At 50.1% G+C, this 25,395-nt stretch overlaps 1 protein-coding gene and 1 long non-coding RNA gene across 2 annotated transcripts in view; one reads left to right on the forward strand and one right to left on the reverse strand.

Annotated features, from left to right (window-relative positions):
• The window catches only part of TRPM8 (transient receptor potential cation channel subfamily M member 8), a 76,003-nt gene extending 59,836 nt beyond the window's left edge, over positions 1–16,167 (reverse strand). The window contains exons 1-5 of the mRNA XM_049614633.1: positions 16,040–16,167; positions 10,868–10,941; positions 4,740–4,896; positions 3,595–3,772; positions 27–199 (exon numbers count right to left, since the gene is read on the reverse strand). Coding sequence (XP_049470590.1) covers positions 27–199; positions 3,595–3,772; positions 4,740–4,896; positions 10,868–10,941; positions 16,040–16,156 — 699 coding nt within the window. The 5' untranslated portion in view covers positions 16,157–16,167. The remainder of the gene's footprint in view (positions 1–26; positions 200–3,594; positions 3,773–4,739; positions 4,897–10,867; positions 10,942–16,039) is intronic.
• LOC125911040 (uncharacterized) lies at positions 94–25,395 on the forward strand. Its single transcript, XR_007454234.1, has 4 exons — positions 94–515; positions 22,563–22,703; positions 23,208–23,778; positions 24,919–25,395. It is a non-coding gene; the product is annotated as an uncharacterized LOC125911040 (long non-coding RNA).

Consider the following 25,395-nt stretch of genomic DNA (forward strand, 5'->3'; position numbering starts at 1 on the left):
CTCACAGACCTCCTCCTGTTCCATACCTCAGCGTCACAATTCCTGAGGAGGGTGTCCCTGTTGGAGACCATGCCCCAAGCCGCTATGCCAATGGCTACGATGTTCTCCTCTGAATTCCTGCTGATGGTGTTGTCTCTCACCACTTCCCCGATGTACTTCATCAGGCCATAATGGGTGCCTCCAGTGAGAATCCAAGCACCTGTCAACGAGGGAAGAGAGCAGATAAATGCTCAGCTGGCTCTGAGTATCGTTCTTGTCCTGTGGCCACACACCCCCAAAGAAGCCTCCACCCTGCGAGCACCAGGGCCCAGCACTGCCAGCCACACCTTATAATGGGCCTTGCCAGGGGCCGACCGTATGGAAAAGAAGGAAAAGAAGGTCTCAGGAGGCGTTTCTAGAAGATCCTGCTTTTAAAAAGACACAGATTCTGGGAATCGCTCTAGATCTTAAGCATCAGCGTCTCCGGGGGGAATGGAAGGGGCCGAGGGAATCTACATCCTTAACCAGCTTCTCAGGTAAATCTTATTATGGATAATAAATGCCGGGCCTGAGCCTGCGAGCAGGGGAGGCAATGCCGCCATGGAAAGCAGAGTTCTCTTCTCTCGGACTCCTACCCCAGTGCTATGAGCCTAGGGCCGACAATTTAGCTTTACTTCATAATTACACAACTTTGCACACTGGTATTTTATGGTTTATATTTGGTGATCTTCACAATGTCAAGTGCTTTGCACATTCGTCCTGCTTTGGTTTTTTAAGAAATGCAGAAAATACTTATAAAATATTATTTGGCACAATGACCGAACCTAAAGTCCGAAGTGACCGCGGTCTAACGTGCTAGCCATGAAGGAATCCAGCCTGAGGATGGGCACTGGCATCTCTTGATTAGCTCTGGTGATGGAAGGCTCACTTTGCCCCCAGTTGTTAGAAGGTCCCTTTGTTCACTATTTGTCTCCATTCTCTCTCTTTTTTTAATGTTTATTTTTATTTTTGAGAGAGAGAGCGACAGAGACAGAACACGAGCTGGGGAGGGGCAGAGAGAGAGGGAGACAGAATCTGAAGCAGGCTCCATCCAGGCTCTGAGCTGTCCACACAGAGCCTGACACGGGGCTCGAACTCACGAACCGTGAGATCATGAACGGAGCCAAATTCGGACGCTTAACCCACTGAGCCACCCAGGCGCCCCCTGTCTCCGTTCTCTCATTGTACTACTGTCTTTCGCGAAAAGGAACGAGTTTAGTCGCCTTTCACATAAAAGTCCTTCCCATATTTTTAGGTAAATGCAGCATGGTCCTTAGGACTGTCATACCCGATTCCTGCAGCCATTTCTCAGAGGATGTGAACTCCAGACCCTCGGCACCCAATCTCCTTCCTCGAGACAGATTTTCATCATCAACCTCCCCCTTTCAACCCAGGCAATGGCAAGTGAAGCAGCCTCCACGCGGCCAACGCAGAGGACGAGACTGTCCACGTGCAGCCCGGGCCCCCCACCCCTTCACCTCCCTGGATGTTCTCAGGCCAGAGACTTTTGTCCATTTCGGTGCTGTAGTCCCAGCACCGACAACAATTCCTGACACACAGTAGGCGCTCAATAAGCATTCTGAATGAATGACGTGTGTTCAGGACTTAGTAGTAAGGAAAGTGACCTGCTCCGTTTCGTACCAGAGTAAACACCTACTGTAGCTCCCCCTGGGGGGTCAGGAAATTGAGAACAAATGAGGACAACGGCCCAGTTTCTTCTTGATGTTGAAAGAAAAACTCTTACCTAAAACAAGACGTGTGGGGGCGCCTGGGTGGCTCAGTGGGTTAAGCATCCCACTCTTGGCTTTGGCTCGGGTCATGATCTCCTGGTTTGTGTGTTTGAGCCCCACATTGGGCTCTGCACGGACACATGGAGCCTGCTTGGGATTCTCTCTCTCTCTCTCTCTCTCTCTCTCTCTCTCTCTCTGCCCCTCCTCTGCTCTTTCTCTCTCTGCCCCTCCCCCGGTCATGCTCGCTCTCTCTCTCTGTCTCCCTCTCAAAATAAATAAATAAACTTTTAAAACTAAAATAAAAGAAGGCATGTGTCCTTAGCTCTGCCAGTTAACTAATTTTTTTTTAATATCGTTTATTGTCAAGTTGGCTAACATACAGCGTATACAGAATGCTCCTGGTTTGGGGGGTAGATTCCCATGATTCATGGCTGACCTGCAACACCCAGTGCTCATCCCAGCAAGTGCCCCCCTCAATGCCCATCCCCCATTTTCCCCTCTCCCCCACCCCCCCATCAACCCTCAGTTTTAATAAAGAAGTTCCTAAAATACTAGGCTTTGATAAACTGAACCTAATCATGAGGAAGCATCAAATCGAATGACGGAACAGTCTGTAAAAACAATGTGTCTGTGTTCTTCAAAATGTCCTGAAAGACCAAGAAACTCTAGATAACAATCCCAGATGAACAAAAGCCTTTCAGTTTGCTTTGACATGAAAAGCTAAATTCAATGGAGTCCACTGAGGGGGGAAAAAAGGTGTTTTCGGTTTTTTTCTGAAAAGGATAATATTGGAATAATTAATTAAAATAAGGACTGGTTTTTAGATAACAGTATTGGGCAGCTAGCTTCCTCAGGTTTGAAAATTGTACTGGGTTATGGGAGAGAACACCCTTGTTCTTGAGAGATTCGTGCTGACATACGTAGGGGCTAAAGGTCGTAATGCCTGCAATGTATACTCGCAAATGATTCTTTAAGAATAATATGTGACTGTTTTGGGGGGCTTTTTAATGCTTATTCTTGAGAGAAAGAGTGAGACAGAGCACTAGCAGGGGAGGAGCAGAGAGGGAGACGCACAATCCAAAGCAGGCTTCGGACTCTTAAGCTGTCGGCACAGAGCCCGACGCGGGGCTCGAACCCACGAACCGTGAGATCATGACCTGAGCCCAAGTCGGAAGCTTAACCGACCGAGCCACCCAGGCGCCCCTGGTGTGACTGTTTTTGAAAAACCATATGAAAAATGTGAGAAAATGTTACCAAGTGGTCATTCTAAGGGAAGGATGTACAGACATTCATTATGTTATTCTTCCAACTCTTCTGTAGGTTTGAAATTTTTCATAATAAAAAGTGACAAAGAAAGGAGGTACTAAAGCCGCCTATTTCACGTAACAAAGCCACAGCTATTTGTCCTGGTCTCAATTAAACACTTACCTGGCGCCCACCACCTGCCAGGCCTTAACCACTGGTCCCAAAAGCGCATCGCTGGTCTCAAAATTAAAGAGCAAAGAAATCAAACTTTCCTGTTTGACGCGCCAGAGTGTTCTGGGTAAAATTTTCCATGCAGAAACAACACAATGAAAACCTGAGCTGACTCAAGGAAACAAAAGCACCCACGGGGAGGCCCCTCGGCGCTGTTTGCTTTGGGACCCCCGCCCCCCACCACCTGCCAGAGCCCCCTGTCTGCCCACTCACTTGAGGACCTCGCTTTTAAATAGATCGCGATTAACCGTGTGCTGCTAGAGCCTCTAGGTTCTGCGCATGAACTGCATTGGGGGATTTCGTTGGGTCGCCCAGCCCAGGGCGGAACCCCACGACGCGCTGTCCCCGTCCCCGCGCGGGGACCCCGCACCTTTCGACTGCGCGATGTAGATGAGGCGGCTGAAGATCTTGCGCATGCGCGGCTTCAAGGCGAAGTTCTTGGCGCCTCCGGTCACGGAAATGACAAGGTTGGGCGTTTTCAGGTGCCAATGCTGGGTCAGCAGCTCATAGAGGGTCTCCGCGTCCGTGTCACAGGACAACCGGATATACTGCGGGGAAGGGGGAAGGCGGCAGGGTCAGCGCACCTGTCGCCACAGCCACCTGCTCCTGTGGGGAGGGGCGAGGCAGCTAAGGGGGCCCCGCGGGGAAGTGCAAGAAAAGCACTAGGCTGGGGGGGGGGGGTGCCTGGGGGATGGGGGCGCCACCGAGGGCCCCCCGGGCCGGCTGGAGAACCTGGGAATTTATCCCACAAGCTGTGGGGCGCCTGTGAAGCGTCTGAAGCAGAGCACGTGGGGTTTACATGTTAGGGAATCTTCCAGCACTAGGGCTGACTGCAGACCACGGCCCAAGACTGACACAGGGGAGCCAGCCGTGCGCACACGAGAGCTGGCAGTGACCCATCCTGGAGCAGGGGCCCTGGGAGAGACAGCAGTGTGGGTCACCTTCTGGGGCTGCGACCACGGGGCTGGGGTGGGGAGGGGGGTTGAGGCATCCAGACCCAGGCTCCAGGCTGCCTACGGAGGGTACTGCCATGGACACAGAAGACCCAGGGTACCACTTTCCGGCCTCAAACCTTGCGGTGACACCCCTGTAAGAGCCTGACATGTGGGTGTGTAGAGGGACAGGGCACCCTATTCGGGGCCATATGTCTTCTCAAGAATGCCACGCGCTAAACTAAATGAGACAACTCCCAAAAATGGTCACCGGCCTTCAGCAGCAGTGGGGGGTCCACGTGGATGTTCCGAGGTCGCCTGCCGTGTGCCCCGGGGAAGGGCCTCTGAGGGACAGCCGGTCACCAGCTGAGTTTTCCAGTCGCATATAATGTGATCACGGCTTTTTGACTTTCACAAGGTTTATCTTTTCCTGCAATCGTTTCGGGATTGACTGCCCGTCCCCTCCTGCCTCCACACTGTTAGACAATTCAAGGTACCTCCAAGGATTGTGTTACAAGGTTACCAGGTGCCTCCCTGGTTGTGTTAGTATATGAACCAGCTAAAGCAGAGAACCGTCTCTTACCTTCCCTTTCTTCCCCAGAGTCTCAAACTGAATATCCCCAAAGGCGTCCGTTGGAAATTCCTTGGTGTGTTTCTTGTAATTCCATTTCTCATTTGGGTTGATCTGGGTGCCTTCCACGTGCTGGCTCTGGGTGTAGCCACACTTACACACGTTTTCCCTGAGCGGAATGATACCGAGAGGAAGGAACAGATCTCGTTAAGCCTACTTGACGGGGTTCATCATGTTTTTAGAGGAAACCGCACAAGATTAGCTTAAATAAACGCACAAAGAGATCTGACCATCGAGTCTTATTTCCAGACTATAGTCATCATCTCGGGTGATTGTTTACAAACCATCTTGGTGGCTTAGTCCTGTCGTCTGCTATCCATCCACCAAAAAGCGGGCTCCAGATCGCGAGCTAGGGTAGAGGAGTGCCCTCAGGGAGTTGTCTCTGCATAAACAGCCATGAGGTTATTACAGGATTAAGCCTCGGAAGTCTGAAGACCACGACTGACCTTCCTGCGTGGTTCACAACGCGCGGGAGCTCTGAGGCGGGCCTCTGAGGCAGCACCAGACTTTCCGAGGTGAGGTGAGCCCTTCTCCCGGGAGGCAGGGGGCCCCTGGCCGGGGCTCAAAGCGACCCAGAGTTTAGAGAGACCATCCCGTCTACACTGGACGTCACCTGCTTGGGAGACTTTCCACACTTGGGCTGGACAAGGACAAGCTGAGCAACACATGAACACTATTGCTTCCCATGAAAAGTGCAAGGGAACTAACATGTACGTGTTTGCTCAGTGACACGTGTGACCATACAAAGTTGGAGGAGGATGAAAAAAATAGGCAGTAAGAGGTAAAGGATTGAAAGTCCGCCCTGAGTCAGGCCTGGGTCGAGCTCACTGCACCCAGGGAATCACGGGATGGGAAGCCTGCTCTCCCGTCTGGGGGACCTCTCGGGAACAGCCAGCCTGGCTGTGAGGGGCGGCACAGAATAAGCGGACCCCTCCTCTACTCCAGCACAGTCCTTCTCCCCCCCTTGCTCGAGAGGGTCGGAAACAGTGGCGCACACTCTGTCGAGGGACCTTCAGGCTGTGGCGGGGCCATACGAGCAAATCAAGGAATAGCAGACGTGGTGACACCAGAAAAAGAAGAAAAAAGCAGTTAAAATAAAATCTATAAACAAATGCGATGACTACTTCGCTCCTCTAGCCGGGGCTATGTGGCGGCCTGACCACCATGACAAAAATGTCAACGCGGCCAAAGCAACGCTCCCCAGTGAGGCACCGCTCACCCTTCTCCTGCCCAACCCACTGGGCTGCCCCTATTCTTTCTCCCATCAGTCTTTGGACAAGATTCGGGAGGGCTCTGGGAATTCAAAGGAGCCACGACCAGTGGAGAAGCAGGACAGAGTTCTGTCCCAAGAGGCTGGAGACTGGCAAAGGGAGACCCATGTTTGGCCACTGAAATAAGCCAGAGGGGCAGAGCTCTCCTTCTCCAGAGAGGGGAAGAAAGGGATAATGGAGCAAGACAGAGCCACCACCAGTGAGAGACCAAATGTCCCAATCTGCCCAGGAAAATTCCACTTTATATCTGCTGTTCAAGCCCTGGGAGGGTCAGAGCCTCCATCGTGCTATCAGTGTTCCAAGTGTCAAAGTATGCAGTCACCCTAATCACCAACCTGCTAGAAAAGATGCCCCTCTGGCAGACACGAGCCTGTGACGCCTAGCACATTTGTGCAGTGCACAACCTGGGCAACCATACATAGTGACTCTGAAGCAAGGATTCCCTGGGCAGGCTGGGTCAAATAAAGGTATACAAGCCTGAGAAAACCTGTTAGGGTTTATTTTATATTCTCTTTCTTGGCACATAAGGGCATCCGGCAAATATCCTCCAAACGATGAAGGAATAAATGAGTAAATGGATACATTGATTAGTCTCCTGTAAATCATTTGTATCTTAATCATTCTTCAGTGATTTTTGTAAACTAGGTATTTTTTGCCTTCTGGAAGATGGGCTTAAGCATACACAACGGTCACATGGCTGTCACAGGAGGACGGGCAATATTATCAAGGTCTTCCTCACTGATGACTTTATTTAACAGATGGCAAAATGTAGAAATAATTCTAAAAACACTCTGTGGCAGTAGATCCCATCTCAACTGTACAAAATGACAACAGTGGTCTTGTTTTTCTGTGACACCTTCTAAAAGTTCGATGGAGCAGAAACCAGTTTGGGGAGGAGGTTTTACGATCGCTCCAGAAGCAGACAGATTCTAATAGGGACCAAGATTCTACTACCGGGAAGCAATTGGCCTCAACCGTGTGACCTGAAATGACTCACTCTGCTAACGGAGACCTTCCTGAACTACGGGGAGCCCAGGGTAACTGCCAAAGCCACACAACAAAGACCGTCCCTAATGAGGAACAGACGCATCCCAGCAGGAATCTTCCCACGCTGCTCGATCTCCTAATGGTGATACTTCAGCGCGGTCCCTGCTGGAGAGTGTGCATGTGATGTGGACCCCAGCGAAGCTGTCCCTGTTCCTCAACCCCATCCACGCGGTCGGATTGAGACAAGCCTTTCCTTGGGTTCGGGGTGACATGACTGTTTCCAATGGTAAACCAACCCTTTTAGGTTAAGCTGGCGTGAGTTCCTTGTAACTGAGAGTCTTCCTTACGGTAGAGGATGGAAATTATCTGTGCTCAAAATATATGCCAGACTTTCAGTATTTTCTTGGGCTGTAAAAATCGAAGTAAAGCCTGGATCCAAAGTCACGCAGCAATGGTGCCTTGGAACAGTTTGGAACAGTTCTCTGGGCATCATGCAGTCGGGCCAAAAAAAAAGTGAATTGACCCCGGTTTCCTCGGTGCTTTTCTTACTAGGTCCCAGGGCACTTCCTGAGTCAAGGCTGCCCCCCCCGTGGTCTCAGAGTCCTCCCCACTAGGGTCCAAGTTGACTTCCTCTCCTTTCCCTTTAGCTGTTACCATCTTGCTATCTGTTGGGGTCTGTCCACACCCACCGAAGGTCAGTGCAGGATGGGGTGGGGAGAAGTCCCTGCCTCACCTGTCCTGGCTACAGCTGAAGACAGACTCTTAAGCCCTTTTCCCTTCTATGGGGAGGTGTGTGCCTCAGGCGACCTTGGCTGAGAGAGTTGTCTGGCTCCATTTTGATGTCTGCAGGCTGGTAGTCCTCTACACAGGAACTTGCATGAATTGGTTTACAAATGGAGAGGAGGCCAGAAAGGCATTAGGAGCACAGATACTGCAGGAGGGATAGGGGTGACGGAGAGGGGGCGTGGGGCAGATGGGAGAACATCAGGACCCTAGTTCTACCTCTAGGACCGAGTCTGAAACCTATAGAGCGACTCGGTCAATAAGGCAGCCATTAGCCATGCGCGGCGATGTAATTTTATGTTTAAATTAATTCAGATCAAAACTAAAGAAATTCAATTCTTTGATCCTACTAGCCACATTTCAAATGCTCAATAGCCACCTGTGGCTAGTGACTACCGCAATGGGCAGTGCAGATATAGGGCATTTCTATCGTGGCGGAAAGTTCCATTGCACAGAGCAGCTACAGAGAAGGTAGAGTTCTCCTTACTTCTACCTAGAATGCAGCATGGCCAAGGCAATGCGAACTGAAGAGAACAAACCCAGATCGGGGTCTCACAGTCTCGGAAGTGCCAGGAGGCAACCCGGAAGCGGGGCAGCAACATTTCAGAGGGTCCTCAGCAGTGGGTGCAAAGGTTGGGGCTCACTCTCCAGTGACTAGTCAAGAAAGTGGAGAGACTTGACTAGTCTGGGCATAGCACATACGAGCAACCCCAGGAATTCTCTGGGGAGACTTGGACAGCCTGTGTTAGTTTGAGGGGGAAGCAAGCAAATTCAGGGTATCCATATCAATAGTCCCTTCATTTGATTTCCCTGTCCGATGGGTACTTTGGATGACACAGAGTATTCCCACCATCTATGGAGAGATGGGGAAGTTCAAAGAGTCTAGGGTCTTGACCTCGGTCTACAACCTTGTGCCCTTAGGAGAAGGGAATCAGAATACCCTGAGGCGCTCTGGTCTTCAGCTTGTGTTGCTGAAGGTGGGGACTGCTCCCTTTCGCTTCCTGCAAGATTCAAGCTGTCATCAAGCACTCTAACGTAGGCAACTACAGGTTTCTCCGTGTGACATCCATTTCCTGGTCTGCTGGTAGGAACACCCTGATCTTCCTTTGAGGGACCATCCCTCTCCACCCTGGGTCCATGTGGACACGATACCCAAGCCTGGCCCATCAACACATCCCATCCCCCAGCCCCAGGGATGAGTTTAGAGGTGGGCACATGGCCCAAGCCAGGGCAAAAAGAACCATGGACATCAGTCCAGAATTTTTGGTGGAATTGCTAAGAATGAGGCCCTCTTTCCCCCACTGGCAAAATGGTAAGCTGATAACCTGTGACATATGGTGATCGTTTTGGCACCATTTGTTAAGAGGCTGCTCACCCAGAGGACAATAGAAACGACAGGTGGAAAAGAGACAGAGTCTTGGTGCTATTAAGCTCGGGCTCTGGCTGTGCTTTTCAGCCGAAAGGTCCCATTACTATCCCTTTGACTTAAGCCAATTAGACTGGACTTCTGCACCTAAGAAACTGTTGAGGAATACAGCCTGTCTGAGCCAGTGTCGTTCTTAGAAAGGGTGGGGGCAGGGGATAAAAAGAACACACAAGCTAGGAATCAGAAAACCTGGGTTCAGTCCTTCATCCATCTCCCACTGGCCATAGGACCTTGGGCAAAATACTGAACTCTCAGGGCTCATGTGCCTTGTCTGTCAAATGATAGCAGCCACCTTGAAGGGGTGGGGCGGGGGGGGGGGGGTTGTAGAATTAGCGATCAAGTATGTTAAGTCCTTGTGATATAGCAGGTTCCCAATAAATATTTGTTGAGTGAATGAATGAATCCAAATCGTATTTTCTACCCATCAAACAAATATATTAACAGCAAAATCTTTCATTGAAACATTCAGAGAATAAAGAGCTGACTCATGAGGTTTACACCCCATCAAAATGACTCACGAGGAATATGTTTTCACCAGTGGCAAAATAGAGATTCTTAGTTTTTCTGATGTTCCTTTTCTCACTCACACCAAGCAAGAAAACACATTTATGAAGAACCTTTTATGCCCTGAGGCATCACAGCATTGAATCCTTTATGCGTCACAGCATTGAATCCTTACCACAACCCATGAGGAATTCTTTGCTAGCGTTTTAGCATCAGAGAATTCGGTGCAGAAAAAAAGGATAATTGGCTCAAGGTCACTCGGTGAGCAGGCAGCCGAGCCAAGGTGGGATGCGGGGCTGGTTCCAACGAACCTGCTTTTTACTTGTTCTTACATCCTGCCTCTGTTCACTGATTCTGTTCCACAGAAGGTCAGTGCTTTAATTATAAATGACAGCAGCAACTATCTAACCAATGAAGGGTTAGATTCTTTCTTCTCTCAGCAGCGGGCAACAGAGGAAAGGCAGAGGGACAGGATGAGAGGTGGGCGGCACGAAAAATGTCTCTTTGGGTCCGGGTACATCTTCTATGGGAAAGATCAGGGGTCCGCTCATTCACTCCCTCCCTCATTAACTAACATTCATCGAGGACCTCCTCCTGCATTCAGAGCCACTGGGGGCTGCTCCCCGTGTTTGGAAACCCAGCCTTGATGGTACAAAACACTCGAGACTCGGAGCAGATGAACCCCCGATTGGATGGGAAGGCCCTATATCAACAGCCTCACGGAGGAGTCGATCGGATGGCCACGTGTGCTCGTGCCCGGGGTCACCTGCCAACAGCTACAACACAACACCCTTCATTGCTGCGGCCACTCAGGTGGGCTCCCAGGCTCATGGGAACACCGAAGGGGGCGACAGCCTCTCTTAGAGCCTCTACCAACTATTGCCAAAGCTAAAAATACAAAACGAAATGCTACCACCCTGGGGACCCGCTCGAGGGACCAAGTCCGAGCTACTTGCCAAATTCTTCCTGCTCGCACACCATTTCTGAGAATCGCAAGATGAAAACAACTTTAATAATGAACTAGTGAGCATTTGGTTGTTTGTTGTAATGGTTGTTAATAATTTATTTTCCAACCCGGAAGCAAAAACGGAGGGGAAATAGATACTTACGTGGCTTTGGAATCTTTGGTAAAGAAGACACATTCCCGTTTCTTAAAATTTGCTTGAATAAAATTCACCAAGTCCTTTGGAGAAAGAACGTTGGACAGCATATCACTAATTTATTCGAACACACTGCTGTTATTAACAAATACGAAAGATGATCTAAACCTACTTCAAAGGCTTTAAGAATTTACCACGTATTCATAGCACCCAGCGTCCACCCATGCTCTTAGAGTACATGACGGTTTTTAAAAGAGGCATACATTTAAATTTTATAACTAAATGCGAATTTTTCTAAAAGTCAACTTGGAGTTATCTTGTAATAAATGTCATGATACACATACAAATTATGTTTTCCCGTCTCTAGGACTACCAAGGGAATGTATGCATTTGTTGACAGTTTACCATAAATAATGTATCAAAGCAGATTCTCTGTCCTCTTACACTTGCTTTTCTAAAGAAGACATATTTCAGAGATTCCTTCTGGGCTTGTATTTTCTCCCCCATGGACAAGGTGGTAAGGCATATCCGGAACCTCATTCTGAGAAACAACCACAATTTTTTATATACCCAAAGCTTCCCTTTAGATGGGAAAGCAAACTATATGGAAAGAGATGAAAAATACATTGGAAAACACTGTACATCTGGGGCACAGTCGGTGGCTCAGTCGGTGGCTCAGTCGGTGAAGCATCCGACTTCGGCTCGGGTCATGATCTCGTGGTTCCTGAGCCCGAGCCCTGCGTCGGGCTCTGTGCTGATGGCTCACCACTTTGGATTCACTGTCTGCCTCTTTCTGCCCCTTCCCATTCACACTCTGTCTCTCTCTCTCTCTCAAGAATAAACATTAAAAAAAAAAAAATTTTTTATGGGAATGCAAGCTGGTGCAGCCACTCTGGAAAACAGAATGGAGATTCCCCAAAAAAAAAAAAAAAAAAAAAAAAAAAAACAAAAAAAAAAAAAAAAAAAAAAAAAAAAAAAAAAAAACCTAAAAATAGAACTACTCTACTACCCAGCCATTGCACTACTAGGCATTTATCCACAGGATACAGGTGTGCTGTTTCGAAGGGACACATGCACCCCCATGTTTATAGCAGCACTATCGACAATAGCCAAAGTCTGGAAAGAGCCCAAATGGCCACCGATGGACGAATGGATAAAGAAGATGTGGAATATAGATACAATGGAGTATTACTCGGCAATCAGAAAGAATGAAATCTTGCCATTTGCAACTACGTGGATGGAACTGGAGGGTATTATGCTGAGTGAAATTAGTCAGAGAAAGATAAATATCATATGACTTCACTCCTATGAGGACTTTAAGAGACAAAACAGATGAACCTAAGGGAAGGGAAGCAAAAATAATATAAAAACAGGGAGGGGGACAAAGCAGAAGAGACTCATAAATATGGAGAACAAACTGAGGGTTACGGGAGGGGTTGTGGGAGGGGGGGATGGGCTAAATAGGTCAGGGGCACTAAGGAATCCACTCCTGAAATCATTGTTGCACATAATTTGGATGTAAATTTTAAAAAATAAAAAATAAAATTAAAAAAAGTTTTTTAATAAACATTAAATAAATAAATAATTTTTAAAATTTTAAAAAGAAGAAACCACTACACTCTTCAAGTGGAAGGCCAGAATTGCAACATACGCAATTGGTAGAGAGACTGTATATAAAGGACTTCAAATCACGAACAACAGGACAGACAACCTACGGGGAAAATGGCAAAAGATGTGAGCACAGAGCGAATTAAAAAGGACGCACGGATAACCCGTGCACGTGTGAAGAGAGGCTCACCGGCATCGGTAATGAGGCGAACGTGAAGCGAAACCGCCGTGACTTCTCACTTCCCCGGGGGAACCAGGTTGGAAAAATCAAAAAGGCAACTGACGCGGAGAGTGATGAAGGGGAAGGCAGTGGGGCCTCGCGCCCCCTAGGGGTGGGTGAGTACATTGGCGCGACCACTCTGGAAAATGGTCTACCGTGGCCAGCAAATCACGCCCCTAGAAAGCGCCCCGGGTTGGAGAGAGAGGTAGGTCTGTCCCACGAAACGTGAGCCCACAGGCTGAGAATGCCTGGCCACGGTGGTCAGCCTTCGGGGGGGGGGGGGGGGGGGCGGTTTTGCCCGGGGGGGGGGGGGCCGGCAGTCCAAACCCTCAGGTTTGGGTGCAGGGGGCAGGGTGCTGGCAGGTGCAGTTCTCAGACAATGTGGTGCAAGTCTGGCTTCCCAAGTCAGGCTGCTGGCACCAAAGCCAGCCGTGACTCCTCATCCCCGACAGCGGGGCGGCCACCAGCTGCGCACGCATGAGGGGGACAGGCAGCCTCTTGGCATGAAGTCCACGGTGCGCCCAGCAGTCGGCCTCTTACTCCCGGCCCCCCTTCCTTCTGAGACATCAGAGAAACAGGGACCACACGCCTCCTCTTCCCGGCCCTTCGAACGAAAGTTATCCCACAAACCCCGGGTCTTAAACCAGACCTCATGATGGAGAGGTGTCCACCCTTCACCCACCCAGCTTCACCCTAAGCACGTTTCCCAGGGAGCCCCAGCTCACACACCCCAAAATGTTCACGTGGCATTGCTCCTAATAGCAAAACGCAGAAACCCAAATGTTCCCCGTAGGCCGGATGAACACAATGGATTGTTGGACGGCAGTGAAAGGAATCGACACAGATGAATCTCGAAAATATAATGAGGAAGAAAAAAACAAGTTTCCCCATGAATACTTGTAGAATTTCATATATGTCAACAACAGATAAAAGTAAATAATACATTGTTTAGATATATATATATATATATATAGGAAGGAAGGAATGGGTCATAGAAAATTCAGGATTGCAGTCACCTCTGGCAGGAGACAGGGGACAACATGGGGGGCAGGTGGGGGCCCTCCAAAGTCCTGGTGATACTCTGTTCCCTAAGCTGGTGGCCGGCACAAGAGTGTTCATTTTATTACTCTTCCTTAAGCTGGAAATTTACACTTACACATTCTTGTCCACAGACACTAAGAATACGGAAAGCAACGATGATTCCTACCCTCATCTGAATGCATAATTTTTGAAAGGCTTTGATGCCCTTCCTCCCTGATAATATTTTCTAACCTCTTAACTAATTCTAAATCTGCTTAACCACAAACAAAGAAGATTCAACAGATGTAGAAGCCAGCGAAATCAGTGGTCGTGGAGGGTCAGTGGTGTGAACATGGCTCTGTTGCTAAAAATTCCCTCTGTTGCTAAAAATGCACTTTGCAGAAGGGTGTGTTCCTTTTTTTTTTTTTAATGTTTGTTTATTTACTTTTGAGAGACAGAGAGAGAGAGAGGAAGACACAGGATCCGAAGCAGGCTCCAGGCTCTGAGCTGTCGGCACAGAGCCCAACAAGGGGCTCAAACTGAGCGAAGTTGGCTGCTTAACCGACTGAGCCACCTGAGTGCCCCCAAAAGTGTGTGCTCTTGAGGGGCGCAAACAGGGCTTTCTAGAACTGAGGCGTCCTTGGGTGGTCTCAGAAGTCCTACCCAGGGGGCTGCCAGCACTGCTGAAGGTGTGACCAAAAAAGCCGTCCAGAAATCCCTTGGGAGCCATGGAGTGGCCTTGTCCCACCGTCAGCCTTGGTCCATCGCCCAGAGGCATCAAAGCCCCATCCAAACCCAGAGTGAGATGGGTAACGGCCTTCCCCGCCTTCCCCGGAGGTCTCTCATTGCCTGAGGCTGGGGGACAGGCCCCCTCGTCTTCGCCCACCGTTTGTTTCTGCAGGGCCAGGGCTAAGGTGAGGCCAGGGGCAAAATGTAGGGGGCGCGGGGGGGCTCTGTGTCGGGGATGGACAAGTAGGCAGGAGGAGTGCCTGAGAGCCAGCACTGCCTTAAATACGCGGGGGCCCGGGGGGTGGGTGTTTTTGCCCCCTTGTTTGTTCGTTCAGAGCTCCCTGGTAGCTCGCAAAGCCAGCCCCGTGTAACCACCGGTCAGACCCGCACACTGATGGGCCCGGCACCGGAGCACCCTTCCCCATCCCTCTTCCGTCCTCTTTCCCACAGCAAGCCACCATCCTGACTTCCAACATCCCAGTCCAGGGGGACCGTTGGTATCAGACTGCAGTGTCGTCTTTATTTCCGGACCAGCGAGCACATTCGATCTGCCCGGAGGGTGGGCACGAAGCCAGTGGAACCTGCCCCAGCAGGAGCACCGGGGACAGCGCAGAAGGGCCCCTGCTGGTCCCAGGAAGCAAGGACTGGCGAGTCCCTATGACCTCAGGACAGTGTGGATGCGGGGTTAGAACGGGAGACACGGGTGCCCCGGACACCAGCTAGAAGCTGTTGCAAGAACAAATGAGAACCGAACAGAGATGCAGCCATGGACTTGAAAGGAAGGACTTAGATTCGAGAGTCGTTTCTGGCGAGCCCACAGGATTGGAAGCAGAAACACCAAGAATGAAACGAGGGTTAACAGGGCAGCATCGTAAATGTCAAGAGTGTCCATTAACAAAGGCATCTTTTCGCAACTTATTAAGGTTACCACCTTTCAAATAAGGACGCTGGAGGGGCATCTGGGTGGCTCAGTCGGCTGAGCGTCCGACTTAGACTCAGGTCATGATGTCACCGTTTGTGAGTTTGAGCCCCAACTCAGGCTCAAGGCTGTCAGCAGAGAGCCCGCTTGGGATCCTCTGTCCCCTTCTCTCTCTGCCCCTTCCTGACTGGCGCTTGTGCAAGCTCTCTCTCTCTCTCTCTTTCTCGCAAAAATAAATAAACATTTAAAAAATAAAATAAAATAAGGATGCCGTTGGGGCGCCTGGGTGGCTCAGTCGGTTGAGCGTCCGACTTCGGCTCGGGTCACGATCTCGCGGTTCGTGGGTTCGAGCCCAGCGTCGGGCTCTGTGCTGACAACTCAGAGCCTGGAGCCTGCTTCGGATCCTGTGTCTCCCTCTCTCTCTGCCCTTCCCCTGCTTATGCTCTGTCTCTCTCTGTCTCTCAAAAATAAATAAATGTTGAAAAAAAATTTTTTTAATAAAATAAAATAAAATGCTGCAAAAACAGCACAAAAGAGAAAATGCTTCCATGTTTGACAAAACATAACCCACAGAACAACGTACTATACGTTGAGGTAGGGTCTTTTCAGAGAAGGAGTACGGGTCCCCAAATAACATAATGACCAAAGCAATGCCTTCAGACGGCCCAGCACCGCCTGGACTCACGCTTTCGCTGTAGGACACGTCCGTGCTGCGGGACGTGCTGGAGTACAGGGTCCGGGTACTGTCCAGCAGGCCGTTCCTTCTGTTCCTCATGCTGAGTCTGGCACCCTCGAAGGACATCTTTTCTGTGAACAGGGCGGGGAGGGGGGGTTAGCTTGAGTCGCAAACAGCAAAAGGACTTCACGGAAAGCCTGTCACAGGCCCTTTTGCAGAGGGCCCCTTGCTCTGCCCCAGGTCCCCCACCGGTCACTGCACCCCCACCCTGCTCTTCTGGCCTCATCCCCCCCTCACCCCTCTGGCACCTGCTTGACTTCCTGTCCTCACGGCCCCTCCCGCCTGGGGCAGGGCCCCCCTGGATGCTGCTCTCTGAGGCGGGGCCCCGCATCACAGACCACCACACTTGGGAGGTTCGCAGTGGCTGCTTCCAAGTTAGGGGCTTTGTAGGAAAACCATAAAGAACAAACAGTAACAATGGCTTGTGTCAGCCAGAGGAGGCGGCCAGACTTTGAGAAGGATCCTGGCCTTGATCCTCCCCGTGGTAGCAGGGGCCAAGGGCCTGTGTGTCTAAGGTGGCTCTGGGACTCGGGGCCGGCACTTGGGGACCAGGGATACCTGGCAATTCCCTCTCGGGCCTGGGAGCAGACTGTCAGCCCAGGGGACCGAGAAGCCTCAGCCGCCTTGGGGAGGATCCCGGGGCCGCCCCTGCTCTCCTTACTCCCAAACCCCCTCATCAGACCTTCAGGGCCTCCCTCAGACCCGGAGCCCAGGTTGCAGACAAAAACACCCACGGCTACTCCCTCCACTTCCCTGTGTTGTCTGGCAGACACAGTAAACACATTTCTAGAACAAAAGCATCATCCTTCCCCGCCTCCCTGAGTGTCCTCCTCTGGCACGAAGCTGCCACCCATGATGGCCACACCACATCCAGGGGCAAGTCCCACCTCCTCCCCGGTCGCTAGCCTCTCCAGGAGCCCACAACTGCCCCCGGGGCCCCACCCTCTGTCTGGAACCTTCTTCTGCAGACCCTCTCTGTCTGTCTGTCTGTCTGCTCAACCTCGGGGCCTCACGTCTGCACCACTTCTGTGGGGAGATGCCGTGTGACCCCCAGGCAGAGGCACGCCCCGGTGACTCCTGTAGCACCCTACTCCCCACCCAGCTGCCGGAACCCCTGATTCGTTTAATGATCTGTTTGGCTCCTGGACCAGATCTGTCTTGTTCAGCATTATATGCCCAGGACCCGGCAAGGCACACAGAGGTGATCTGTACAAATATGTATTGAGCGAAAAATTTAAACGAATAAATAACACCCCCTGCTGACCCCTAAATCCTCCTCCTGCTTTCGCACAGCCTTCCCTGGGTGTGGAAAGGTCCGGACCCACCGCCCAGCCGGTGTTCCTGCTGTCTCCGGCCCAACGGCCCCTCCCAGGCAGCCTCAAAAGGCTCCCACCCCACAGAGACTGGAAGCTTCTTTGAAACCCACTCAGAACAGCTGGTACAGGCTGTTTAAAACAATGAGCGTTTCTTTTACTTCTCTCCCCAGACATTTGAAAGAGAGGCTCGGAGTATTAATTGGTACTTTACATACATTATCGTAAAACCACAGATCAATCCTGCAAGGTATTTACTGTGATCCCCATACAGCAAATTGCTTCTAAGTAGGGCACCAATGGTCAAGAAATGATTTCATTTGCCCCGCAATGAAAAACTGCTTTTTTTTTTTTTTTTTTTTTTTTTGCTGCAATGGGAAAAGGTGTATTTTTGCTTTTTAATCACATTTCAGTCAAACAAGACACAGGCAAGTCACGTAAGATGTGCAGGGGGCGGCCCTGTCCTGGCACGTCCAATGCCTACATGAGATATTTGTTTCCACCTGCTCTTCTGAGGCGAGCTGATGCTCAAGTCGATTGATTACGAGTTTAGACTTTCTTCACGACATCTTATGTCACAGGTGCTCTGGGTGATCATCCTGAACGGGGTCAGGGGTTAGGGCGTGGGGGAGAGAGGAGCCAGGCATTAGCAGAAGGGGCTAGAGGGCAGAGGGCCACAGGGAAAGGGCAGAAGAGACACCCGGGGGGAGAGCCTGGAGAGTGAAAGGAGGGTATCCAAGGCCCCCACACCCAGGAACCCTGGGAAAGGGGGAGTGAACTGGATAGGCTGACAGCCAGGAGGGGAGGAAGGAAGAAAAGTCACACCAGGGAGAACCCAGCCCATGCACTGGTGCTAAGGAAAATAGGCTCGTATCAATAGAAAACCCGGTAGAAAAAAATGGGCTAAGGGCTGAAATCCAAATCCATCAAAGAGGGAGCACAAATTGCTAAAAAACGTGAAAACAGACTAATCTTCCTTTCTCATAAAAGCCATAAAAGGCCCATAACAGTGAAACTCCACAAGGAGGTGTTTTCAGATGATAATATTTGATGGTGGGAGGATGGTGATGAGACAGACAATTCCAGACGACTGGGTGGGGTGAAAACCCTTTTACGGCCTTCAAAGCAACTTGGCAGTAAAGTAGCAAGGCATTTAAATACTGTCACCCCAGGGAACCAGCTTTGGAGACCCTAGATAAAAGGGAGAGTCAGAAACACAAAAAGTTGTACTGAAAAGCTGTTGATCGCGGAGTTCTTTCTAATAGGGCGATCAGAAACAACCTAAATTTCCATTACTAGAACATTCCACCCAAAAAAAGTAACAGGGTGGTGCCATTAAGGGGGTATAATTTAATGACATGGAGAAATTATTATGATTTGTTCCAAATGGGGGGGGCGGGGAAGAAAGAAAGCAAGCAGGCGGCGAGGAATCCTGGTGGTTAAGAGACACAGCTTCACGGACCGGCTCTCGGATGAACCACCAGGCCGCAGTGGGTCCTTCACCCTCCTGGCCTCCTTATGAAGGCGGCTCAGCACCTGCAGGAAAGGCATCTGCCTCCGTAGGGAATGTAAATGCCTTACAGATGGTGTGTAGAAGGCACCCAGGAGTAAATACACCGAAATGCTAATCACTATATGCTAACGTGGGGGGAGGGTAGGATAGTCATTCGTTTTATTTTTTTTACTTTTTATATTTACCAAAAGTAAATACATTGCTTGTGCCGTCTTCAAAATACACTTAATAAACAGGATAAGCAGTGGCCATAACAATGGCAGTTTCAGCGATGCGGGTTGAGAGAGCATGTAGACACCGGTGGAGACAACCGGTGTGGACCTCCCCTCCAGAGGAGCAAACGGGAGGGAGGGTGGGCAATGGCTGACTTGGGGCCTGTTTCAATCTCTCAGAAGAAAACTAGCAGACAGGGGCAGGTATGATAACTGCAAGAATAAGGGCGTGAAGAAGAAGGGCTTTGTGGGGCAGGCAGGACTGCTGAAGCGGTCCCCACTAACATCACCAATCGGAGATAAATAACCAATCAAAGATCAAAGGAAAGGAAAGCCAACAATCACATAATGAATACGGATGAGAAACTTTGGCTGTTTCTTCCCCCTCGCGTCACAGTTTCTGAACCCCTTCCTGGATAAGGAAGTGATTGGTGTTCCTCTCCCGGCACCCTGGTCCTACGTGGCCTGCCTGACTCTTACTGCGGAGATGAAATAGGGACAATGTCCAGGTGTTCAAGGCTTCACTCAACAGCCGAGTCTAGAGTGTGATTTTCAAAGGGCGTCCTGGGGGCCTCCCTCCCAGCTAAGAGGGGCTGAGGAACGCCACACACACACACACACACACACACACATCGGTGGGAGCAGCACTGCCTTCGCCCCATTCATGCCTCCAAGGTCCTAGAAGGTCCTAGAAGGTTCTAGAAGGTGGCCTCTGTGGAAAGGTTTCTGCTGTTGAAGAGCAGCTAGAATCCAGCTCCTGAGCTCTGGTCTGCTCTGCACACCTGCTCCCCATCACCCAACGGCACTGGCAGACAGGGGATGTCTGAAGCCTCAGTCTCTCGGAATCGATGAGAGAGCCACTACTGAACTTGAGGAAAAGTAAGTTTGTCAATGGTTTACCATGCCCCGAAAGTTACAAGTGATGGATTTATCCATGATAACCCCCAACGAATGGGAGTTGGAGTTTCACATACAACTTGGGAAATATGATTGCGTCACTCCGAAACTAGAATGCAACGGAAAACGTTATACAACCATGACATCCAAGTGTATGGTGTTGAAGCCTCACCAGAACTGCCTCTCGGATACTGCTTCTTTCCAGGGATCCGATCTGCAGTATTTGGGGTTCACATGACAGAGACATGGGCTTCCCACCCATTTGGAGGGCGCTGGAGTATGATGCTTAAAAGTGTGAGTTTCAAGTCTAGGACCATCTCTTTATTTTCTCTTTAACTCAGAGTGTATTTCTTTAAATTCATGGAACTCTGGGCTAGGAGTTGGAAAGCAAAGTCAAGAAAATGATGGCCCGTGATGTGGATAGAACTTCTCTAATAGAATCCACCAGTAAAATGACAGCAAGGGCACCCCACAGTGTGTAATAACCATATTTGAAGGGGGTGATTTCTTGTAACGCAGACCCTCCATTCACTGTGCTATTCGTCTCAAAAATCGTGGGGTTGGCAAACACATCAGGAAAGCTCAAACATCATACCACAGGCCAGGAAGTCAAAAGTTCAGGCAAACCAAGAGAAATACTTGTCTTTAATAACGAAAAGTTCAATGTCAAGAGGAATTCAAGTCAACACACCGAGAAACGCCTGTTTATACAATCAAACTTCTAGGGAAGGGCACCTGGTGGCTCAGTCGGTTAAGCGTCCGACTCTTGATTTCGGCTCCAGTCATGATCTCCTGGTTTGTGAGTTGGAGCCCGGCATCAGGCTCTGCACTGACAGTGTGGTGCCTGCTTGGGATTCTCTGTCTCGTTCTCTCTCTCTGCCCCTCCCTGGCTCATGTGCACTCTCTCTCTCTCTCTTTCTCTCTCAATCAATAGATGAACTTAAAAAGAAATAATAATCAAGCCTCCAGGGAGATGAAGACTGTGTGGTAGAAAAACAAAACAAAACAAAACAAAACAAAACAAAACAAAAGCAAAGGCTTGGAGTCAGGAAAAACCAAGCTTGACACAAGGCTCAAGCAGCCTCGGCCTGTGGATGGTCAGCATTACACGGGACGAGCCCACAGCAGCTCAGCACAGTGCTTGGGTGACATTAGCTTCGGTGCTTCTGTCCTTACTGCCACCATGAGTGTAGGGACTTCAAAAGAAGAATGAATAAGGTGTCACAGGAAAAGCAAAGTGGCAGGAAACGCCACCGATTCTTAAGCATCGTGACCTCCTCCCCTGCCTCGCCCACGAGGGAAACGTGTTTCATCTACTCAGCTCCTGGGGCTCATGGGGAGTGAAAAAAGGAGAGAAGCCTAGAAAAGCTGAATAGATTTATATTCCAAAGGACCCAGAGCCAGTCACAGGAGAACAAATGTGGAAAATGGGAGGGGGAGGCTCCAGAGAGATGGTAGGGGTGTATGAGGGGAGCCGGGTGCACAGGGATGCCGCCGTGAGTAAGGCCGTCGTGAGACAGGTAGACAGCATCTTTTGGACTTTTTTCTGAGTTCAACCATTCCTCTCAGTTATCTATTGCCGTGTCGGAAATTATGTCAGAACATAACTGCTAAAAACAGCACGTACTTTGATCTCATGGTTCCTGCAGGTCGGGAACCTAGGCACAGTTGAGGTGGGTTCTCTGCTGTCAAGGTACAAGCAGAGGCTGGGGTCTCATCTGAAGGCTGGACGGGGGAAGGCCCTGCTTCCAAGCGCACGTGGTTGTCAGCAGGGTTGAGTTCCTAGGGTCAGGACCTCACTGGCCGGTGGCTGGAGGCCACCCTCAGTTTTGGCTCTGTGGGCCCTCCTATGCGGCAACTTGCTTGGTCAAAGCATGCCAGCCCATAAGGTAATAGAATCTGCCACAAGGCAAAGTCACTGGCTTTTGTAATGTCATCATGCGAGTGACATCCCAAATCACCTTTGCCATATTCTACCATGAGAAGCAAGTCACTGAGTCCTGCCGCATTCCAGGGGAGGGGACCACACCCGGACACAAACACCGAAAAACAGGGGTCCTTCGGAGCCATCTCAGAAGCCTGCCTGCCACCGTGTCCTTTCATCCACATTTATTTCCAATGCTCTTGCTATGTTGGACCTACATATCTTTTGAATAAAATATTGTGCGAGACCAGTCATAAGACTCTTCAATTTTATTTGGGTCCCGTACATGGAAAAATCAAAGCGGGACCCCCTAAGGTATCTGATTGAGCAGCAATGCTAAGGAGGAAATCCGAGTAGCTTTAGGAAAGAATGACAGAGCCCCCGCAAACCTGACCCTCACTGCACTAAGTCAGTGTTGGGTCAAGTTTGTTCATCTGCCTGCTGCCTTCAGGTTACTCTCTGGATGACCGTCACCCAACTTCCCCCAGCCCCATGGCCGTCCATGTAATCCGGGAATTAGACCCAGCTTGTTATTGTCAAGCTATTCTTTTTAGATTGTATATTTTTATGTATGAGAATACTTTTTATGTCTATGTTTTCGACCCTCTTTCAGACTCAACCCTCCATGTATCACTGGCGTCCCGGTGGGAGTCCATTCATACCGGACTTCTCCACCCTGGATTCATCTGTCTGCATCGGCAGGAAGTCCCTGGGGATGATTTGAGAGGAGCGACTCACAGGAGGTGTACATGGGGTACTTTTTATTCATGTGAATGTCTTTTCGCACGTGAAGAATTTGACAACGTTCTCCCCCCACCGTAGAACCTGTTCCGTTCTTATTAGACTTTTGATCTTGTAAAAGAAAACCCTAAGGGCAGCCTCATTTTTATTCTTTCTTCCCAGCATTTATTTGCTTTTCCCTCTTCTTCTATTTTTTTTTATATTTATTTATTTATTTATTTTTGAGAGGTGGGGGGTGGGGTGTGGGGAGAGGCAGAGAGAGAGAGGGAGACACAGAACCTGAAGCAGGCTCCAGGCTCTGAGCTGTCAGCACAGCAGGGCTCGAACTCCCCAACGGTGAGACCATGACCTGAGCCTAAATTGGAGGCTTAAGGGATTGAGCCACCCAGGCGCCCCTCCCCCTTATTCTTAAATGCTAATATTTTATTGACTCCTGCTAGCTAGTGGCCTAAAATGTTTACTTTGTGAACTCTTTTTACACGCAAACTCAGGTTTGGTTGTTTTGGTTTTCTTGCAGCTCTGCGAAGCCTGTTGTTGGTGTTTTATTATTGTGTCCTGATTACAGCCCGCCCTGGGTGTGAATGGCTCCAGGGAGCATGTCGCCTCCCCAGTCAGTCCCCGTAAGGTGTAATGAAGGCAGTTGTGACCAAGACAGAAGGAGAGGGTTTGCTCAGAAAAGAAGTCTCACGACCCAGCAGCGAAGTGCCTTCCCGAACTGCCTCCAGTCCTCTTTGTGCATGAAACTGGCACCCTCCTCAGGGGTGGCAAACCCGGGCACCATCGTGGCACCCAACATCAAACCGGAGAACGTTCTCAGCTGTCTGGTGGACACGAGCTCAGTGTCCTACACAGTGACCCCTGGCAGAGTGGGAACAGCACAGGCTGAGGCTGAGGACATCGCGAGGCTCTGCCCCATCAACTCTCCAACCCGGACAGGAGCCCCTCGGGGCAACCGCGCCACCCCTTGCTGTGGCCGTCACGTGTGGAGCCACGGGGAACACGGATAGATGGGCCCTGAAAGTAACACGCCTTTCAGAAGAAGAAAATGATCCCTGTAGAGGAGGCACCATAGTCAAAAGGCCAACAGGGTAAATCTTCCTCCCTGGGCTAATGAAAGAATTGGGTCTTTAGTACAAAAAAGTCCCACCAAGGGGTGCCTGGGTGGTTCAGTCAATTAAGCATCTGACCCTTTTTTTTTTAATGTTTATTTATTTTTGAGAGACAAAGACACAGCACGAGCAAGGGAAGGGCAGAGAGAGAGGTAGATGCAGAGTCTGAAGCAGGCTCCAGGCTCCAGGCTCGAAGCTATCAGCACAGAGCCCGACACGGGGCTTGAACTCACAACCTGCGAGATATCATGCCCTGAGCCCAAGTTGGACACTTAACCAACTGAGCCACCCAGGTGCCCAAAGTGTCTGACTCTCAATTTCGGCTTGGGTCGCGATCTCATGGTTCGTGAGTTCGAGCCAGGCTAAAACAGTGTGGAGACTGCTTGGGATTCTCTCTCTCTCTCCCTCTCTGCCCCTCCCCTGCTGGCTCTCTCTGTTTCTCTCAACATAAATAAACTTTAAAAAAAAAAGAAGTTCCACCGAGTCTCCTGCCAGGCAAAATTAATTGGCTTAGAGGTGTCTTGGTGAAATCATTCAAGGATAAGAATAAACACAAAACTGTACGAGCAGAAAAAAATAAGGTACGAGAGGGAGGGAAGTAAGCCTGGCATCAAACTTCTCCTCGGTGGCACCATAAGCCGGAAGATGAAGCATATGTGTATTTTTTAGAGAGAAAAGACGGTGATCTAGGAATTACATCCTCAGCCAATTCAGCTGTGAGCGCCCCAGAGAGGTGAACTCGGGACCCAGAGAGCAGGGGACAGGGAGCCACCCACAGGGCTTGAACCGGTTCTGGAAGGGGGCGGGGTGGGGGGAAGAATCTAAATAATAAATGGAAAGGCGCCTGGCTGGCTCAGTCCATTGAGCATCCGACTTGGGCTCAGGTCATGATCTCTCGGTTTGAGGGTTCGAACCCTGCGTCAGGCTCTGTGCTGACAGCTCGAAGCCTGGAGCCTGCTTCAGGATCTGTGTCTCCCTCTCTCTGTGCCTCTCTCTCTCTCTCTCTCTCAAAAATAAATAAACATTAAAAAAAATAATAAATAAATAAATAGATAATAAATGGAGAAGACATGGGAACAACCTGTTCGCCTCACCGTCTAAATGTATATTTTGTCCTAGGTGCACAAAGTTTGGAAGAGACTTACTGAAAGATTGCTGGGTACAAAGGAAGGAAAGAGCAATTCGCGAGCAGAGGGTAAAAGGAGAGAGACTCCAGACGTGCGGGGCTGACCCAGCACATGGAAAGCCAGCCTGCTGGGGCTGCTAGAAACTGCCTGCAGCCTGATCTCGCTGGGGGCCTAAGCAAAGGGGTGAGCACGGTCAGGTGCAAGCAAGATCAACCCCCCCCCCCCAACCATGCCCTGAGCCAGCAGCCTTCAGGGTACAAAGAGCTCCTGGGTCAGGGGAGGGGGTGGGGCCCGATGGGTGGGACGATAAAGCGGGCTCCTTCTAGCGACCGTGAAACAGTTCCAGAACCTGACTGGTGGTGGTGGTTACCCAAATGTGCTCCTGCTAAAATTGAATAAAATGACACACGCACAGAGGAGTACATCTCAGTGAGAAATCTGAGTGCAGTCTGTGGGTGATACCGATGTC

The sequence above is a fragment of the Panthera uncia genome (genome assembly GCF_023721935.1).
Source record: "Panthera uncia isolate 11264 chromosome C1 unlocalized genomic scaffold, Puncia_PCG_1.0 HiC_scaffold_3, whole genome shotgun sequence".
NCBI classification, from domain to species: Eukaryota; Metazoa; Chordata; class Mammalia; order Carnivora; family Felidae; genus Panthera; species Panthera uncia.